General features: G+C 35.9%; 1 protein-coding gene across 1 annotated transcript in view; it reads left to right on the top strand.

Annotated features, from left to right (window-relative positions):
• The window catches only part of LOC129017577 (uncharacterized), a gene marked incomplete at its 5' end in the record, with an annotated part of 95,217 nt that overhangs the window by 61,474 nt on the left and 13,527 nt on the right, over positions 1–20,216 (top strand). The window contains 4 exons of the mRNA XM_063655458.1: positions 4,016–4,159; positions 7,053–7,136; positions 11,354–11,544; positions 19,070–19,176. Of these exons, the coding sequence (XP_063511528.1) occupies positions 4,016–4,159; positions 7,053–7,136; positions 11,354–11,544; positions 19,070–19,176 (526 nt within the window). The remainder of the gene's footprint in view (positions 1–4,015; positions 4,160–7,052; positions 7,137–11,353; positions 11,545–19,069; positions 19,177–20,216) is intronic.

Below are 20,216 nucleotides of genomic sequence, written 5' to 3'. Positions count from 1 at the left end.
TGTTGAATGCATAGATGGAGAACTCATGGATTTAGAGGGCTGACTGTATTTGAATTCAGTTTGGCTAGATATAAAATCCTTGGTTTATGTTTTCTTCTTTTTTTTTATTATACTTTAAGTTCTAGGGTACATGTGCACAACGTGCAGGTTTGTTACATATGTATACATGTGCCATGTTGGTGTGCTGCACCCATTAACTCGTCATTTACATTAGGTATATCTCCTGATGCTATCCCTCCCCGCTCCCCCCACCCCATGACAGGCCCTGGTGTGTGGTGTTCACCCTTCCTGTGCGGTTTATGTTTTCTTTAAATATCTTAAATTTATTTTACTTTATTGTTTTCTGACATAGAATTTTGTCAAAGTCTGATGAGAGTCTAATTTTTGGGTTTTGTTGTATAAATAATTCCCTCTTTCTGCCTGTAAGTTCAAAAGATTCTTTTCTTCTTGTTCACAGAAGTTCAAAATATGTTCAGGTGTTGGTCATTCTGGGTCACTTTTCCAGGTGTGTGGTATGCACATTAAAGATACGGTTTCCAGTTTTTAAAAATTTCAATAATTTCAGCAAAGTTTTCTTGAATTCTAGTTTCTAATATCCATTTTATTCCATTGGTTTGGTTTCTTTCTTTGGTGACTCCTGTTACATGTAAGTTGGATCTTCTTTTTCTATCTTTTTTGTCACTTTATTGTAAATCTTTATTATCTCATATGTAATTTCATTTTTATATTACAATTTTCCTCCTTAGTCCCCCCTTTTTTTTCAACATTTGTTTACTCTTAAAACATTATCTTCTGTGTTAATTCACTCTTGTGTATCTTCTGGTTAGTTTTCATTTCTGAAATGATTTATCTTCTAATTCTTTCTTGAGTTCTATCAACTTATTTCTATCTGTAATTCTTATTTGTGTTATTCCGCACCTTTTATAATTTTCTTAATTTCTCTTGGCTCACTTTGAAATAATAATTTACAGTTTTCATCTGTTGGTGGATATGTCATTTTGGATACTTTGATTTTCTGTTGTTTAGACCCTTATTTTTATGTTTTTCTGCTTCTTACTCCTTTTTCTTATAATAACTTTACATATTATTTGGCCATAGTACTTCTCTGTTGGCTCATTTTTATGTGAAATTAATTTTTCTGAATTGGTAGGAGGGATTTGTAGGCCAGGATAGCTTTGTAGCTTTATGACTCTAGAGCTTATTCTTTTTTTATTTTCATGAAATAAAAAAAAAAAAATGGTCTCATTCTTTCAGAGCTCTCTTGTTCATCTTTCTCTTTTTGATTTTTATTTGGACCTTTTTCCTTTTCTCCCTTTACCCCTGTTTTCAATTTGGAGTTTATTCTCAGCAGTTTCTTCTCAGTGTGGGCTAGAACTGTGCTGTCCAGTCAGATCTAATAATTACATGTGTGGCTACTTAAAGCTAAGTTTAAATAAACTTTATTTAATAATAACTTAAATAAACTTTAAACTTTTGATTTCTTATCTATACCAGCTATGTTACAAGTGGTTAATAGCTACATATGATGACTAGTGGCTGTTGTATTGGGCATTGCCCATGTAGAGCAATATCATTACCATAGCAAATTCTATTAGACAGTGATGCTTTTGAGTGTGCTCCATTCTCTTGAGAATTTTATCATAGGCCTTTTTCATTCATCTGCAAATTGCAATGAGCATAACTACCCTCTGTTTTGGCTAATATTCCTAAATTGGGCTGCTGTGCTTTTTATTAAGGATGCAGTACATTGGGAATCTCCTCTTGTCAGATCCATTTTACATTCTCCCTCCACCTGCCTTCTCTTGCATAGATGCTTATACCACACCAGTATTTTTGTTTTTTGTTTTCCAGACACAGGATCTCGCTCTGTTGCCCAGGCTAGAGTGCAGTGGCTAGATCACAGCAACTTTCTGGGCTCAAGCAGTCCTCCTGCCTCAGCCTCTTGAGTAGCTGGATTACAGGCACACACTACCAAGCCTAGATTTTTTTTTTTAAGTGAAGATGAGGTCTCACTCTGTTGCCCAGGCTGGTGTTGAACTCCTGGACTCAAGCAGTCCTCCTGCCTCAGCCTCTCAAAGTGCTCGGATTACAGGCATGAGCTATTGCTCATGTCCCCAACCAGTTTTGTAACTGTAAATGGTTTGTTTCTATTTGTTCACCTCTCTGGGTTTGGGAATGAGGGGCCTTGTCCCTTCATTTTCATGTAGATGTTCATCATTTTGTGGTTTTACTAGAGAAATTCTAGTTTCTTTGATTTTTTTTTTTTTTTTTTTTTTTTTTTGAGACAGAGTCTCTGTTGCCTAGGCTGGAGTGCAGTGGTGCGATCTCAGCTCACTGCAACCTCCACCTGCTGTTCAAGCCATTGTCGTGCCTCAGCCTCCCTAGTAGCTGGGATTACAGGCGTGTGCCACCACACTCGGCTAATTTTTTGTATTTTTAGTAAAGACAGGGTTTCACCATGTTAGCCAGGCTGGTCTTGAACTTTTGACCTCAAGTGATCCGCCTGCCTTGGCTCCCAAAGTTCTGGGATTACAAATGTGACCCACCACACCTGGTCGTTTCTCTAATTTTTATGGGATACTTAGGGAGATTCACAAGCTGCATTTTAGCTCCTGCTGGCTTCTAAAAGTTCCATTTTTGGCCTTTCAGGTTTTTTTCCTCCATAATCTTTATAATTAACATTATGAAGTTCTGTAGTTTCTGTTCTGCCCCCTCCTCTACACTCTAAAAATGGTCCCCCCGCCCGCCCATTTCATTTAGTATTTCCTTTTTTTTTTTTTTTTTTTTAATTTGAGATGGAGTCTCGCTCGATCGCCAGGCTGGAATGCAGTGGCATAATCTCGGCTCACTGCAATCTCTGCCTCCTGGGTTCACGCTATTCTCCTGCCTCAGCCTCCCGAGTAGCTTGGATTACAGGTGCGTGGCACTACACCCAGCTAATTTTTGTATTTTTAGTAGAGTCTGGGTTCACCATGTTGGCCAGGATGGTCTCAATCTCCTGACCTCATGGTCTGCCCACCTTGGCCTCCCAAAGTGCTGGGATGAGCCACCGTGCCCAGCCTATTTAGTATTTCTTTACTATCAAAATAATCGTCCATTATTAACTGATTTAGCAAACTTGGGCATGCCCCTTGGTCTCTTTCCACCTTTAGGTGTACTATGTTAAAAATGAGAAAGTTATATTCAGGTTTGTTTTTTTCACAGAGGAACATTGGTAGGTTTCTCTGTTATCATTAGCAGGGTTTAATATTAACAGTAAGTATGTCCATGATGCTTTAAATACAGAATGCTATTTTTGAGCAGAGTAGAGATGAACTTCTAGACAGTGGAACTTAACTCATTCACAGAGAAATATAGATGTGATCTTCTCATAGAATATTTTTTCTCATGGGATTTATCTACTTGTGTTCTGTTATCCCTTCAATTGTGTAGCTGAGGGTGCTTATCTTACTGAGTCAGTCTTATCTTTTTTCCCAGGTTTTATAGTTTGTTCTTGCTTCTGAACAATCAGCAGTTGTTTGCCATTATTGACTAGAGGTCTAGGGCATAGATTTTCTTGATCTGTTTTTCTTTTAATGTTTGATTTCAATGGATAAGGGAAACGGTTGTATGCATTTTATTGCAGAAATTCTCTGAAATAATTTTTAGCCACAAGGAAATAGCTCTATTTCTGTGGGTCATCATTTCTTCTTATATAGTGCTGGGTAAAGAATTTAATTTTGTAGATAGAGATTTATGACTTCCAGAAAGAAAGCTGCAAAAATGGAAGTTTCCAAAGAATTTAAGATTTGCTATAATAAATGCTATCATATATTGGTGTTTGAGATGCAAATATACATATCTGTGTATCATATATTGGAGTTTGATTGAAAATCGGAGTTTGAGATGCAAAAATATAGGTATCTGTGGTTGGTGCAGTTTTCCTAAAATGTCATGATTTTCAATGGCAAGTAAGTTATTTATAGTCGTTTTTAAGGATAAGCTCTTAACGTGTTTTTTTTCTTTTTTTTTTCAGCTTCCAATAAAAACAGGACAGCAGAACACACATACCAAAGTCAGTACTGAGCACAACACGGAATGTCTAATCAATATTTCCAAATACAAGTTTTCTTTGCTTATAAGCGGCCTCACTACTGTTTTAAAGAATGTTAACAATATGGTGAGTATTTGGGTTACTGTGTTTTGGGGAATTTGCTTTCTTTTGTTTTTGATTAAAAAGTTTAGAACAGCATATTTTGAAGTATGGAAAGTGATTTTCTGTGGACTTTGGATATAACCATTAATCTTATTTTGTTTACAAGCACAGATAACCTTTTTAATTTTATTTTGTCAAATTTTTAACCAGCTGGCTTTTAGATTCAGTGAGCACAAGTAACTGTAACTTTCATTTTAATTTATTATTTCTCTCAGAAACATCTCCTATCCTTTGTGACCATATCTCCTTTTCCAGTATGTTTCTTGAATTAGGATTTCATAGAGCTTTTGTGGCATACATGAATTGACCACAGTAATCTGTTACACATATTTTTCTTTAGCATCTTGTTTGAATTTACATATGATTGTCCCAGCCCTAAGTAGATGATAAAATATGTGATCTCATAGTCCTAAAATGTGGATTGATTTTTTTATGAAGATATTAATGTGTTTTTTCTTCCTTCTGTAACCTGTGACAGATTCTGTAGTAGTTACCCTGTTGTTGAAACAGTTTTTCTCAAATACCAGTTTCATCAAATAATTCCACCGTTAAAAGCTCATATTTCTTTCTTTTTCCCATTTTCTAAAATCGATTGACATTTCCTAGACTTCAGAGTACACCAGCTGTTCTCCCTCTGTACCTTTGAACATATAACATCTTTTGTCTTTCTCAAGTGATCCCTTCCTCTCCCTAAATTCCTATTTAACATCTCCATTCTAAGCTGTTTCAAACTAACATACTGCGTTCATGGCAACTGATCTGGATTTTTCTTGATTAACTCTGAGCTCTCTGCCAGTCTTTAGCATTTGTTTATTTATGAATGAATGAATGAATGAATGAATGAATGAATGACAGGGTCTCATTCTGTCACCCAGGCTGGAGTGCAGTGGTGCAATCTTGGTTCACTGTAACCTCCCCCTCCCCAGTTCAAGTGATTCTGCTGCCTCAGGCTCCCCAGTAGCTGGAATTACAGGCATGTGCCACCGTGCTCGGCTAATTTTTTTGTATTTTTAGTAGAGACGAGGTTTCACTATTTTGGCCAGGCTGGTCTCAAACTCCTGACCTTAGGTGATCCGCCTGCCTCGGCCTCCCAAAGTGCTGGGATTACAGGTGTGAGCCACTGTGCCCAGCCTGCATTTATAATCCCAGTTCATATTTGTTTGTATTGAGTTGTGAAACAACTTCTGGTTATAGATTGTGAAGATTGTTCCCCCTTCCTTTTTTTTGAGATGGTCCTTAGGTTTATTAGATAATATTCTAGTATGACATTGAAAAGACATGAAGTTACCTTTTTGCCTTATTCCCATATTTTAGATACTTTTTCTCTTGTTCTATTTTATTTTTTAATTGACATACAATAATTGTACATGTTTATGGGTACATATTGATGTTTCAATACATATAATACATAGTGATCCCACTAGAGTAATTAGCATATCCATCATCTCAACACTTATCATTTCTTTGTGTTGGGAATATTGAATATTCTCTTGTTATTTGAAACTATATGTTAACCATAGGCCAGGCGCGGTGGCTCACACCTGTAATCCCAGCACTTTGGGAGGCCAAGACGGGTGGATCACGAGGTCAGGAGATCAAGACCATCGTGTCTAACATGGTGAAACCCCATCTCTACTAAAAAAAAAAAATACAAAAACTTAGCGGGGTGTGGCAGCATGTGCCTGTAGTCCCAGCTACTCAGGAGGCTGAGACAGGAGAATGGTGTGAACCCGGGAGGCGGAGCTTGTAGTGAGCCGAGATGTGCCACTGCACTGCAGCCTGGGTGACAGAGTGAGACTCCTTCTCAAAAAAAAAAAAAAAAAAGTTAAGTATGTAATGTTAACATAGTCATTCTACAGTAGTACAGAACACTAAGTCTTATTCTTCCTATAAAGCTGTATTTCTATATCCTTTAACAAATCTCTACCCACCCCAATTCCCCCTACCCGACCCTTCCTCCCTCTAGTGTCCTCTCTTCTACTTTTTACTCTTTTTTAGCTACCACATATGAGTGAGAGCATGTGGTGTTTAACTTTTTGTTTGCATCATCCTTGGTGTGTTTCCTTTTAAGAAAGTTGCTTACACAATACCCTAAACTTACAAAACTAATAAACTGGAGGTGTAGAAAATCATTTACCTTCTTTATGGAGAAAATTAGTATTTTCCCCCCAAAAGCAGGACCATTTATAAATACGTAAAGAGATTTACGGAAAGACATTTAACATTTTTTGTAGCTCCTCTGTTGCAGTGTGTGGGGCACAGTTTAGTATTTGCACATATGAATATGTGGCTGTGTTCCCAGTTAGATTGAAATATTTTAATATTTGGGACCCTCTTTTCAAAACAAAACAGCATTGTTATATTGGCTTTCATTTAGTGCTTATTAAATAAGTTTTCAAAACCATAGTCTCTTGTTAATAAATACATATGTAGTATTCATTTTGAGGATAGTGAGTACTTAAAATTCACTGTGGTGCTATAGCATGTTTTTGCTATAAAAATTAAGACTGATTATTTTGTGGCATAAAAGTATAGTTAAATCCCCAATTCAAGATTCTGGTACAGATCTATATGTGTGTCTGAATCCTACATATTTTTAAAGCATGAAGCAAAACAGCATCTTTTACTGTTACAAGGTTAATGGCAGATTCTAATAAATGCCATTTCTGTTTGCCTTAGAATTTAGTTTTTATGAGGATTAGGATAAAATCAGAAATAATATATTTAGGTATAGTATAATCTGGAAGATAAAATAGAAGACTATTGTTGATCTTTTAGTCTTTCAGTTTTCAGATGTGTGTTGATTGGTAGCAGAAAGTGAAACTAACTTTTATGTTCTGAATATCTTTTCTGTTAGAGAATATTTGGAGAAGCTGCTGAAAAAAATTTATATCTCTCTCAGTTGATTATATTGGATACACTGGAAAAATGTCTTGCTGGGGTAAGTAAATTGATCTTAAGTAGGCAGGCTTTGTGAATTTAATCTTGAGAATGATCTTATGTCCCAAAGTACAGATGTGGACCAAGAGGACAGTCATATGGACTTTTGTCTGAGACATATAAATATGAGTTTTGTTAATATAGCTGACCTGGTGACAGACAATTTTTCATGAGAAAATTCTCTCATCTTTTGTAAATTAAACAGATATTAAGTTTACTTATAAAATGTTATGTTTCAGCCATGTGTCTGTCTCTCAGGTTTTAAGAAAATATTTTATGAAGAGATCACTATTTGATTTAACGGATCTCTCAGAGAGTTGTGGGAGAATGCGATTCAGAAGACCAAGAGTAATCTTGTATTTCCTCCTATATGAATATGATTTTAATATTCTACTTTTCAAATTTATGTAAATGAGAACTTAAAAATTAAACCTATTAAGGATAGATATTACCTTGAGAACACTTGTTTTATGTAGACACACACATATGCGATAGGTATGTGGAGGAGGAGAGTACCAAACAATTATTTCTCTGGTTTCCTGTAAGTTGTTATCACAGTGTATTTCAACCATGACTTAATTTGAACTTTTTCAAGAGTATTTCTATTGCGTAAAGAAAGTATTTCTATACATCATTATCCTTAATTCTTCCTGGAACATGGTAAGAGTTTATATAAATATATAAATTAAATACCTCCATTTTAATGATCTGCCTAGTCCATGTGTATTGAAATTAACTCATTTCTTACGTTCTGTCTTCCTTTGGCTCAGAATTCAGAATTTTGCTTTTATTCAGAATTGCTTCCCTCTTCACATATGTTGCAGTTCTCTATAGTAAAACTAGTTGAAAGAGACCTTAATATATGAGGACTGATAGTGTGGTTGAGAAGTGTTGGTGGAAGCATTGGGATAGGGAATTGAAAAAATATATATATTGACACAACTGTGTATCCCTAGGGAAGGCTGTAAGCCAAAAAATCTAAGCATAATATATATATATTTTTTTCTTTTGAGACAGAGTCTCACTCTGTGGCACAGGCTGAAGTGCAGTGGCACCCTCTTGGCTCACTGTAACCTCCACTTCCGGGGTTCAAGCTATTCTCATGCCTCAGCCTCCCAAGCAGCTGGGATTACAGGCATGTACCACCATGCCTAGCTAATTTTTTTGTGTTTTCATTAGCCATGGGGGTTCACTGTGTTGGTCAGGCTAGTTTTGAACTCCTATCCTCAAGTGATCTGCCCATTTTAGCCTCCCAAAGTCCTGGGATTACAGGTGTGAACCACCGTGCCTGCCCTAAGTGTAATATTTTAAATTTTCTTATTGACCCTTGACCATATTCCAAAATTGTGGAGACAGTGTTTATAAGTTTTCTACTTAAAATCGAAGGTGAGCTAGTTGCTTTAGCATGGTATTTTCCGTTAACTTGTGATATGCTATTGTTCATGTGTAAAATGGAGTGAAAGAGCAAAAGAGCTGTTACATAGGATGATGGAATTGGGAAGGTGGGCAAATTTTAAACTTTTCTTGAATCAGTTTTTTCCAGTGGTCTTATTACTTTGACTGCAAATTAACCAGTATATCAGCCACACCCATGACTGAATGGTGGGGCGTGGGGTCATTTATTGCCTTGTTCAGTTTCACAGCTTTTCTCCATTAACATTTGTAATTGAGAGGCAATGATAAATGTATTTTGGAGAATTATTACTGATATTATTGGCCTCTGTTTGATTGAATACTCTTTGAAGATAGCCTAATTGAAATGCTAGTAAGTGGGCCTAGTATAACTTATATAATACATAAAATGTATATTACCTTGCCATGCTCTACTGTTAAAAAATGTGTATGCTTTTTCATTAAATTTACAATTTAAAAAATAATGCTATTTATATTATTGAACAATTGTTTTATTTCCTTCAGTGATTTTACAGATGTTTCTTGATTCTTAGTTTTAAATCAAAGTAAATTGAGGCAGTTTAAGAAGAACGGAGCTCACAAGTACATGTTTGTCATATACATAGTTGGAATAGTTAAGTGAAAGAAAAATACCAATATGTTATGAGTGAAATTTTGTAGAATTTGAGGAATCTTAAGTATTTTTGTTCCTGTGAATATGACTATTATTTAAAAGATTTAATACTTCTCAGATTTTTATTTGTTAGAGTTAACATCTGTATTGTTTGGTTAGCCTATAAACAAGAAACAGGCATTGTAATGTGAATTCACAGGTTTTTGTGAAGTCTGTTTATGTACTGTCCCTATGTTTCAGTGTATTTGCATCTGAGAGTGCTTGGATTGCAGTTACAGAATTGAGCATAGCGTACAATTGTACACATTTTTGTTCTTTGCCATCTTGTTCAGTGTTATTAAAATTCTTATCCGCATATAGTTATCAAGACTGTTAGGTGAAATAGTAATGTGCAACAGCATACCTACAGGATAGCTTATCCATTGATTGTGTGTTAATTGTAAAGTATATATTTACTTTACAAAGTAGAGATTTCAGTGTTAACACCGAAGTTATCAAACTTGGTGTCAATAACGGGACCACCTGGCCTTATGTTCTCATGGTGTGATGTAATATAACCTATAGTGAATCCCCTAAACTGTTTAACCTCAATCTAATCAGACCATTAGGTTTAAATTTTAGCTTACAGAAAATATACAGGCTGGGCGTCGTGGCTCACGCCTGGAATCCCAGCACTTTGGGAGATCGAGACAGGCGGATAGCTTGAGGTCAGGAATCCAAGACCAGCCTGGCCAACATGGCAAAACCCCATATCTGCTAAAAGTATAAAAATTAGCCGGATGTTACATATGTATACATGTGACCTGCACATTGCGCACATGTACCATAAAACCTAAAGTATAATAATGATAATAATAATAATAATAATAAAAGAAAAAAAAAAGAAAATTCCAAAAATTAGCCAGATGTGGTGGCACATGTCTGTAGTCCCAGCTACTTGGGAGGCTGAGACAGGAGAATCACTTGAAACCAGGAGGCAGAGGTTGGAGTGAGCCAAGATTGCGCCACTGCACTCCAGCCTGGACCATAGAGCGAGACTCTGTTTCAAAAAAAAAAAAGAGAAAAAAGAAAATATACAATACAGTAACTAGAAGAGCAAATCAACCTAAGTCACTGGAAAATAATTAAATCAAGGATATGGAACATTCTGTAAGGCAGCTGGCCCACTTAAAGTCATGGGAAATAAGAGTGGTGAATATGGGCCAGGCGTGGTGGCTGACGCCTGTAATCTCAGCATTTTGGGAGGCCCAGGAGGGTGGATCACTTGAGGTCAGGAGTTCGAGACCAGCCTAGCCAACATGGCAAAACCCCATCTCTACTAAAAATACAAAAATTTAGCTGGGCATGGTGGCGGGCACCTGTAATCCCAGCTATTCGGGTGGCCGAGGCAGGAGAATCACTTTAACCCTGGAGGTGGAAGTTGCAGTGAGCTGAGATTGCGCCCTTGCATAGAATAGTGAAACTAAGGAAACATCATGTTGCAATCGGTGAACTTTTTTGGATCCTTATTGAATAGAAATGCCTATGAAGGACATTTTGGGGGCAGTGGTGAAATTTGAATCCAGACTTGGTATTAGATGATACAAGGGAATTGTTTATTTTTCCTTGGTGTGTTAATTGCATTGAAGTTACATTAGAGAAAATTCTTACTTTTAAGAGATGCCAAGGCACGTGGGGTGAAGTATTCTATTTATAACTTACTTTGAAAAGATTCAACCAAAATAAAATTACTTTGAGTAAGTAGTGTCTGTTTTGGTCAGTCTGCACAAAAGCAAGTGTGATGGCTCACCCAGGAATTTACTTAAATGTTAAGACAGATGACACAATGCACTCATCAATCAATATGAGTTAAGTCGATTCCGTAATTGTAGAACTCACAGCAAACTGGGGATTCCCAGGGAAGGGCTCGTTTGATGAACAAGAGAGCAAGCAGGAATGGGAGGACTAGTAAGGATGGCAGGGGGATTGAACTTTAATTGTGATTATGGGGTCAGAGATGGAACCATCCTCTTTATTAAACTATCTATAGACAGATGTAGCAAATATGAAACGTTAACAGTTGTTAAATCTAGGTGGTGTGTATGTAAGGTGTTCATTATTTTTGTTCTGTGTGTGTGTTTGAAAATTTTCATAATAGAAAATGTTTACAGGTAAAATTAAAGTTTAGAATAATGTGATTATTTCTGTTTTAGCAACCAAAGGACACAATGAGATTAGATGAAACGATGCTGGTCAAACAGTTGCTGCCAGAAACCTGCCATTTTCTTCACACCTGTCGTGAAGGAAACCAGCATGCAGCTGAACTTCGGAATTCTGCCTCTGGGGTTTTATTTTCTCTCAGCTGCAACAACTTCAATGCAGTCTTTAGTTGCATTTCTACCAGGTTAGTGTGTAAATTCCACATGGGACTACTGAAGTAATATGAATATTAGAAGTCTTGTTTTTTGTCTACATAAAAATACAAAGTTAATGGAAATGAGGTTTTTTTGTTTTTAAGACAAGTTCTGTTGCCCCTCAGAGCAGCTTCGACCTCCCAGGCTTAGGTGATCCTCCTACCTCAGCCTCCAGAGAAATGAGTTTGTCTGGGCTTTCGTAGAAATTTTATGCATTAGTATCTTTGACGTTTTAATTGTGTAATATTGTGATATTGATGTGTGCAATTAAATAAGAGCACTGTTACGAATGTGAAAGTCTAAATTTCAGATAAAAATATCTGCTGTGAGCAGGCTTTAAAAAACAATACTAGGTATGAACTTTTGGTTTGACTTTTTAAACATATTATCCCTTTAAATGAAACTACCCGATCAGTTGGAATAATTAACGAGTGTAGTCAGAATTCAAATACTTTCACCACTCTACCCTTTATCACAAGATCTTAGGTTACCAAAAAACAAAATAAAAACAAAAAAAAACCTAAGTGATGTGAAAACACAAGGAAGTGAATAATTGCAAAGTAGAATTCTCCAGAACGTGGACTGCATTTTAAAGATATGTAAAGTACTGCCATTTATTGAGTATTTACAGCATTTCCTTTGCTGTCTCATCCTCACAGTAACCCTGATGATACTTCCCTCATTTTACAGGTGAGCAAACTAATACTCAAAAAAGTTCAGGTGATGTGCCAAATAATGGAGGACCCAAAATTTCTAAGTCAGGCTGGCTTCAGAATTTATATTAGTTTCACTATACCAGATTGCTTCCCTATCTATTTTAGCCACATTTCGATGTATCAAAAATATAATTTAAGCTTTTATTGATGACTCAAAATCATCCTGAGCATTAGTTGTGATATGCTACATACAGGTGGAGAAATTATTATAGGTAGTGCCCTATGGGATAGAATTATAAGTGACAGTAGCAACTAGCTGCAAATTGTTGTTATGCACATGGTTTGCCTGTCTAAGGCAAGTAAAGTCAAATGGGTTATTAACTTAATTAGAAACTATAGCACAAATTATTTAGTGATTCGTGAATCAAAGACTAATACCGAATAGAGAAAAACAATCCCCTTTGTTGGTGCCTGCATCTTTGGCTCGTCAGTGTTGTACAAACAGTGGACTTTGGTTAGTCAGATTTACTGATTCCTTTGTTGTTTTCCAGCAGGTGTGAAAGACAACATACATCACCATTTGAGAATTTGTGTTACGCTTTTTTGGGGGAATTGATTAACTTCAAAGTCCTGCAGTCTTTTTAATCAACAATGACATTTCTATAATTAAGATCCTAGGCAGCAATATTTTTCAACCTCAATGCAATTCTTGATCGAAAGAAAATTAAAGTTTTGTTTAATAGTATATTATTGATAATCTTGGGTAATATTTATACGATAGAAAAATGTTTTCATGAAATCTTTTCAGCAGTAACATTTTATATTCTGAGTAATAATACAGTGGTTGAGTCAGCAAGGTAACAAATACCTAGAGAATAGGAGGGTGGAAAATTGTATTTAATAAAAAACGCAAACCCTTTTCATTTAGGTGACTGCTAGGCCGGCCTTACTATTTGAAACACCTGTTACATTGAAGGTAGAAAGTGATACAAAAAAACCCAAATGTCTTTTAGTCTATTAATGCATGAACTGCCTTATAGAACACAACAAATATGCCACCTTGGAAAATTCTAGAAAATTTCTCGTCACCAAAGGTTTTACTTTATGGGATTTTGCAGCATTAGCACATGTAAAAATAAGCAACTTTTGTTTATTTCCTGAATCTGGTTCACTGTTGCCAGAAAGAAACCAAGTGTCTAAAATTTTATTAGCTTTCAGAGGACAGACGGCTCAGAAATGGCATCTATGAAATAACATTGTTTCAGACAACTGCATTTTCAGTTTCATTTAGCTGGTGTCAGAAATAGGAGCTGATCTTGTTGAAGGATCACTCACCTAAAAGACCATTATGATGGTTTAGTTTAGGTGGGAACATCTTATGCTGTCATAGTATTAGGTGACTTAAAATATGTGTGTGTGGCTTGAATGGTAGTTCTTTCTAAAGATTGATTTTATATTTTATATATAATAGATGAATCAGTATCATGAAGATGTTTCGTGTTTGTCCATTCTCCCCGTCAATGTTTCTCCTTTAAGATTAAGATTTGGTTTTTATATTTCTGACCTTACTTTTCTTTAGGGGAAGATAGGCTATAGATTTATTTATTTTATGTTTTTGAGACACAGTCTCTCTCTATCACCTAGTCTGGAGTGCAGTGATGTGAACATGTCTCACTGCAGCCTCGACCTCCTGGGCTCAAGAGATCCTCCCACCTCAGCCTCTTGAGTAGCCGGTACTACAGGCACGTGCCACCATGCCCGGCTAGTTTCTTTAATTTTTTTGTAGAGATAGGGTCTTGCCATGTTGCCCAGGCTTGTCTTGAACCCCTGGGCTCAAGGGATCCTCCTTCCTTGGCCTCCCAAACTGTTGGGATTACAGGATGTGAGCTACCATGCCTGGCTGGCTATAAATCTTAAGATAGCTTTATTTTTCTCTGGGAGTATACCATTTTCTGTGGCTCATAGTATTTATGTAGCGGAATAACTGCATTCTCCACAGAATTACTCCACAAATGCAGTTGATCTAGTTGTTTTGTAGTGAGAAGGTGCTTCAGAAATCTAATTTGATATACCACCAGAAGCAGAAAACTCAATGACTTTAAAAGTCATTTGGTTCTTTACAGTTTACTATTTGGTTCTATACAAATCTGTTCGTTATGGTTTCTTACTCCTTTTTTAAAAATAGTTTTCAGTTTTTTTATATGTCTCTGATCATTTAAAACATATTTTACGTTCTCTTTAGTATTGTTTAATATTGATTTGTTTGTGCTGATTCATTCATAGTGAATTGTTTCATCTCAGTTTTGGAATCCTTGATTGCAAAGTTATCTTTAGTGTGGCCTGTATTTTCTTTGAGAATCCTTGTAGCCTTGGGCTGAGGGAGTGTTCTAGTGATGGTTTTGCATTTGCATTTGGCAGGTGCCCAGTTCTGGAGCTGTTTTTTTCTTAATTTCTCAGTCCCAGCCTGTATAGGCAGTATAAATTTGAACCCTAAACTCTTAGAAGGTAAACAGCTCTAGATAACTCTTTTCACTTTATCCAAAGTTTAGGCAGAGCAGGTAAGCTTCTTTGTGCTGGTAGGTTTTTTTCTTTTCTTTTCTTTTCTTTTTTTTTTTTTTTTTGTGGGCAGTGGGGGCAGCAGGGGGAGTGCATTGTTCTTTCTAGTTCATGTTTTATGCAGGGCCCAAGTGAGAATCCTGAATTATTAGGGTACAAGGCTTTATATCCAGTCTCCATGTGGATGTTAAGCCCCAAGCTCCTAGGTTAAGGAGATCAAAAACCTCACTCATCTTTTCTTTGTTGCAGGGCCCGGGTCATGTACTCATGCACTTAACTCTCTGGTTTTCAGTTTTCTTCTTCTTTTCTGGACCTATACATTTAAAATATCTTTCAGTATGCCTAGTCTTTCTAGATGTTTTAGTGATAGGTTTTCTACTCTTCATTTCTTTTGCTCAGATTACCCTTTATTTGATTTCTCTGCTTCGGAAATGATGTTTAACCTTCACAAAATACCTGCTCCCTATAAGGGTACCAGACTATAAAAGGGACAAAATTTTTCTCCCATTTTTCACAAACAACCACAAGAGTCAACTTTTCAGAAGTTGGTGTTGCTGATCTGTGATGTTGTGTTTTCTAAGGAGCCGTACTCCATATTTCTACGCTCTTTGCAGCATCTGTGGAATTTTTAGCATTGAGGACAACCTCATTCCCAGCTTGAAATGCTGAGCTTTTCTTACCCTGATGATAGGAAGAGAGTTCATATAAGTGCTTAGAATATTGTAGTGTTAGCTGTAATCTAATTAAAGCTAAGGTGAGTGAAAGGAGAATTTGAGAAGGAAGAATAGGATTGATTACATTCTTACCAACTGAAGGTTTAGTGTGGTGATTAATAACTCCTTTGCAAATTGCACTAAATGATTGAAATTCAAGTTAATATGTACAAATTATAAGACCATATAGTATTTGTGCCTTTTCACCATAGCTCTATTGCTGCATTTATAAAAGTTTGCAATTTAATTGTGCTGCTTATATTTTTGATGTCTATTAATATGAATAATGAGTATGCCTCATTAGGTAGCATAATTTAATAGATTAGCAATACCAACTTTTGAAAATCAGCACTGTGGTTTTTGGTGTAAAATGGAAGAAAAGTTTAATTCCTTTTATTAACATTTAGGCTAAGTGAACTTCTTTTATCAGTTTAAATATATCTACATATCTGTTAAGTGTTAAATGTTTCTACATTTGTGATAACTTCATATTCAACATAAGAGAAGCTTGGGTTTAAACAGATACTCCTGTCCTTATAAGCTTACGTTCTACTGTGAAGGAGGGATATTAAGCAAATAATTACATAAACACATGTACAAACTGTGAAAAGTGCAATGAAAAAAGGCTTACTCGGTTTTCAAATACAAAGTAAATGTACCCTGTTAATATAAAGTTTCATTCGTGTTTCAAAAATCTAGTTGATAAAAGCAGAAGTTAGTAAAATCAAGCTTACTTATTATAGTTTTACTTTTAATTCAAGTTATACTTTTACTTGTAATTGGAAATATGAATTTTTAAAACTATTCATTGTGGAAAAATTAAAAAATACACATAGGAGAGAGAATAGTACTTCAAATCCCCATGCATCTCTTACCCTGCTTTAACTGTTTCCGGTATGCTATGGTTTCTCTTCCTCCCTTTTCAGTAATTTAAAGCAAACCCCAGATGTCATTTCACCTGTAAATATTTCAGTATATATCTCTAATAAATAGATTTTTAAGCATTTAACTATAATATTGTCATACCTATCAAGAATCATAATTCCTTAATATCATACATTGCCAAATTTGTGGGTTTTTTCATTATCTCAGAAATGGCTTTTTTATTTGTTTTGTTCAAATTAAGATACAAACAGGATGCATACTTTGGAATTGGTTGATATTTCTCCTGAGCCTCTGTTAATCAGTATCATTTCTTCATTTCTTCACCTTGCTCTCCATTTTTTCCCATGCTGTTTATTTGTTGGACTGCGTTATTTGCCTTTCTACATTCTGTATTTGGGTTTCACTGGATTCAGGTTCATTTGGCTGGGGGGGACAAGAATACTTTACTGATGATGCTATGTAGTTCCTAATGAATCACATCAGGAAACATGTCCTATTACTGACTTTTAATGTTGTGATCAGTGATTGGATTTCGATGTTATCAGCATTATGCATTCATTATACAGTTTCCCATAAATTTTTACCTAATGTTTTTAGTAATCACTGATGATCACTGCCTGGATTCCACTTCATTGGGGGCTGCAAAATGAAAAGTTTTCTATTCTGTCATTCATTCTTTATTTTAAAATTGTGACTTCTATGAAAGATTTTTGCTTCATTGTGTGTTTAGTTATCTTGCAATACAGTCCATGTAGGGAATGCAGGATACAGACGTGACTTTCATTATTCATTATCAGAATGAGTTGGTACCCTAACAGTTGCAAAAGGTTACCCATGAAGTTTTTTCTTTCAATATTATAATAGGCTCGTGTATTTTAATTTATTGTATGTGTTTCCATTGTAGACATAATTCTTTTGATCCTCAGATTATCTCATTTTTGACAGTTGAGATGCCTAAAGTGCATACCTGTGTGATATTTGACATGACTCTGATAGTTGTTGATAGTTTCCTTGTTTTCAAGCCCAAGGTGACCTGCCCTCACCTTGTGTATCTCTTGCCCCCATCCTGGAATTAACTAATTTTCCCAGAGAACCCTGGCGCCGAAAGTTGGAAATATTATTTAGACACCTCAATCTTAAGGATAAGGATGCTACGATGCTACGTTTACTGGATTATCATGGTTTCTTTTATCATATCCCTTAAGTTAGTTATGTTCCTTTAGGTTTTTATAAGAAATATTTATTGCCTTATTTTTATATGTGTCTTTACTCTTATGAACTCATCTTTGGGGGAAGAATCTGTTGAATTCGGAATTTAGAGATACCCTAAGACTTTTTTTGTTTTTGTTTTTTTTAAGAGATAGGGCCCACTCTGTTACTTAGGCTGAAGTACAGTGGTGTGATCACAGCTCATTGCAGCTTCAAACTTCTAGGCTCAAGAGATCCTCCTCCCTTAGCCTCCTGAGTAGCTGGGCCTATAGGTGTGTGCCATCATGCCCAGCTATTTTTTTTTTTTTTGGGCAGTATGTCCTTTTAATTTCCTATTGGAGTATTGTTTACAGGTCCTCTCAGGGATCTATTTAATTATCAAGGTCAGAGGTTGACAAACTTTATCTACAAGTGTCAGATAGTAAATACTTTTGCCTTACAGGCCATATAGTCTCTGTCACAGTGACTCAACTCTGCTGTCGTAGTGTGAGAGCGGCCATAGGAAATGAGTATGACTATGTTCCAATAAAGCTTTATTTATGAAAGTAGGTGGCTAGCCTGCAGGCCATAGTTCTGTGAACCCTTCAAAAAGGAATATACCTTTTTAAACTTATGATTTGCTATGACTAAGAACCCTGTGAAATTTATGTTAGTGTTTGATTATTTTTCTAGTGAAAATGCAAATGTTATATATCCTAAGGTTATGCTTTTATTACCCTCTAGGATATTAACTATTTTATTTATTTATTTATTTATTTTTTAATTAAGTATTTATTGATCATTCTTGGGTGTTTCTCAGAGAGGAGGATATGGCAGGGTCATAGGATAATAGTGGAGAGAAGGTCAGGAGATAAACACATTAACTAAGGTCTCTGGTTTTCCTAGGCAGAGATCCCTGCGGCCTTCTGCAGTGTTTGTGTCCCTGGGTACTTGAGATTAGGAAGTGGTGATGACTCTTAAAGAGCATGCTGCCTTCAAGCATCTGTTTAACAAAGCACATCTTGCACCGCCCTTAATCCATTTAACCCTGAGTTGACACAGCACATGTTTCAGAGAGCAGGGGGCTGGGGGAAAGGCCATAGATCAACAGCATCCCAAGGCAGAAGAATTTCTCCTAGTCAGAACAAAATGGAGTCTCCTATGCCCACCTCTTTCTACACAGACACAGCAACAATCTGATCTCTCCTTCCTTTCCCCACACTTCCCCCCCTTCTCTTCAACAAAACTGCCATCGTCCTCATGGCCCGCTCCCGATGGTCGCTGTCTCTTTGGAGCTGTTGGGTACACCTCCCAGACAGGGCGGCTGATGCCCAGCTAATTTTTGTATTTTTTTTAGAGATGATGTCTTGCTATGTTGCCCAGGCTGGTCTTGAACTCCTGGCCTCAAGTGATCCTCCTGCCTTGGCCTCCTGAAGTGCTGGGATTACAGGTGTGAGATACCACACCTGTCCCCTAATACTTAATTTGATAAGTTATTTTTGGTTTTTACTTTTTAGGTTACAGGAATTAACTGTTTGTTCAGAAGACAATGTTGATGTTCATGATATAGAATTGTTACAGTATATCAATGTGGATTGTGCAAAATTAAAACGACTCCTGAAGGGTAAGTTTAAATGTATAATATATCTGAAAAAAATCACTGGGTCAAAAACCAGTATCATGAATGTACTAATTAAATTAATTGTGCTGAACTAGAACACCAAACTGGATTTTATAATGACATTTCCTTGTGAAATAACCAGTAATACATATGGTTAATTATTTTTCAATCTTTGAAAATAATGCAGTAGAGAAAATGAGCATTTTAAATCTTGGCAATGGAAAGTTTTGCTTAACTACAATTTTTGTTTTCAATACAGAGAATGCAAGGGTGCTATTATTTCGTTTTTCTGGAATTTGATCTCTCAAGTGTGGCTATAGGTTATAGAAGCTATCTGTTTAGCTATTGTAGCGCTTTACAAAGATTGTCTGTAGTAGGTTATCAAAGTTTTATTGCAGAATGGAACGAGGAGATTGTGATGTTATGGTGAGAGGATGAATTGAGCCAGAGATTTCATTTCTGACATTTCTGTTTTCAGCTCTCTTACTGACTGACTTTACAGCATTACAAAGTCCCTTAACCTTCCATTGCCTAGTTTTGTCTCCTTGTAGAACATGTCAGTAGTAGTTCCACATGGGGATATTATAACACCTAATATGTGACTTTAAAGCTTTGGAAGTACTTTACATGATTATGTGGATTGAAATAAATGATCAGAAGGAATTGAGATATATTCTGTAGTAAGCAGTGATGTGTTCATGTAAATAAGATATCAATCAGTATTCATAAACTGAGTATGATCCGAAGGAATTGAGATAAATTCTGTGGTAAGCAGTGATGTATTCATGTAAATCAGATATCAATGAGTATTCATAAACTGAGTATGAATATCTAAATTTCATTTTACAAGAAAATGTTTTTTAGTTTTTGGCATCATTAGACCCTGGCTAATTTAGATATGAAACCTTATACAGTTCACACATATTTTTATTTGTAACTTAAGGAATTGTCAAACAATAATATTTTTAATATCTGACCTAAAACAGATTGAATTATATTAGCTTCAGAAACGTCAGTTCTGCAATGTAGTTTTCAAAATACCT

Source organism: Pongo pygmaeus, chromosome 19, assembly GCF_028885625.2.
Source record: "Pongo pygmaeus isolate AG05252 chromosome 19, NHGRI_mPonPyg2-v2.0_pri, whole genome shotgun sequence".
NCBI classification, from domain to species: domain Eukaryota; kingdom Metazoa; phylum Chordata; class Mammalia; order Primates; family Hominidae; genus Pongo; species Pongo pygmaeus.
Note: the sequence above shows the minus strand (reverse complement) of the source record. Positions and strands in the feature narration are given on the sequence as shown.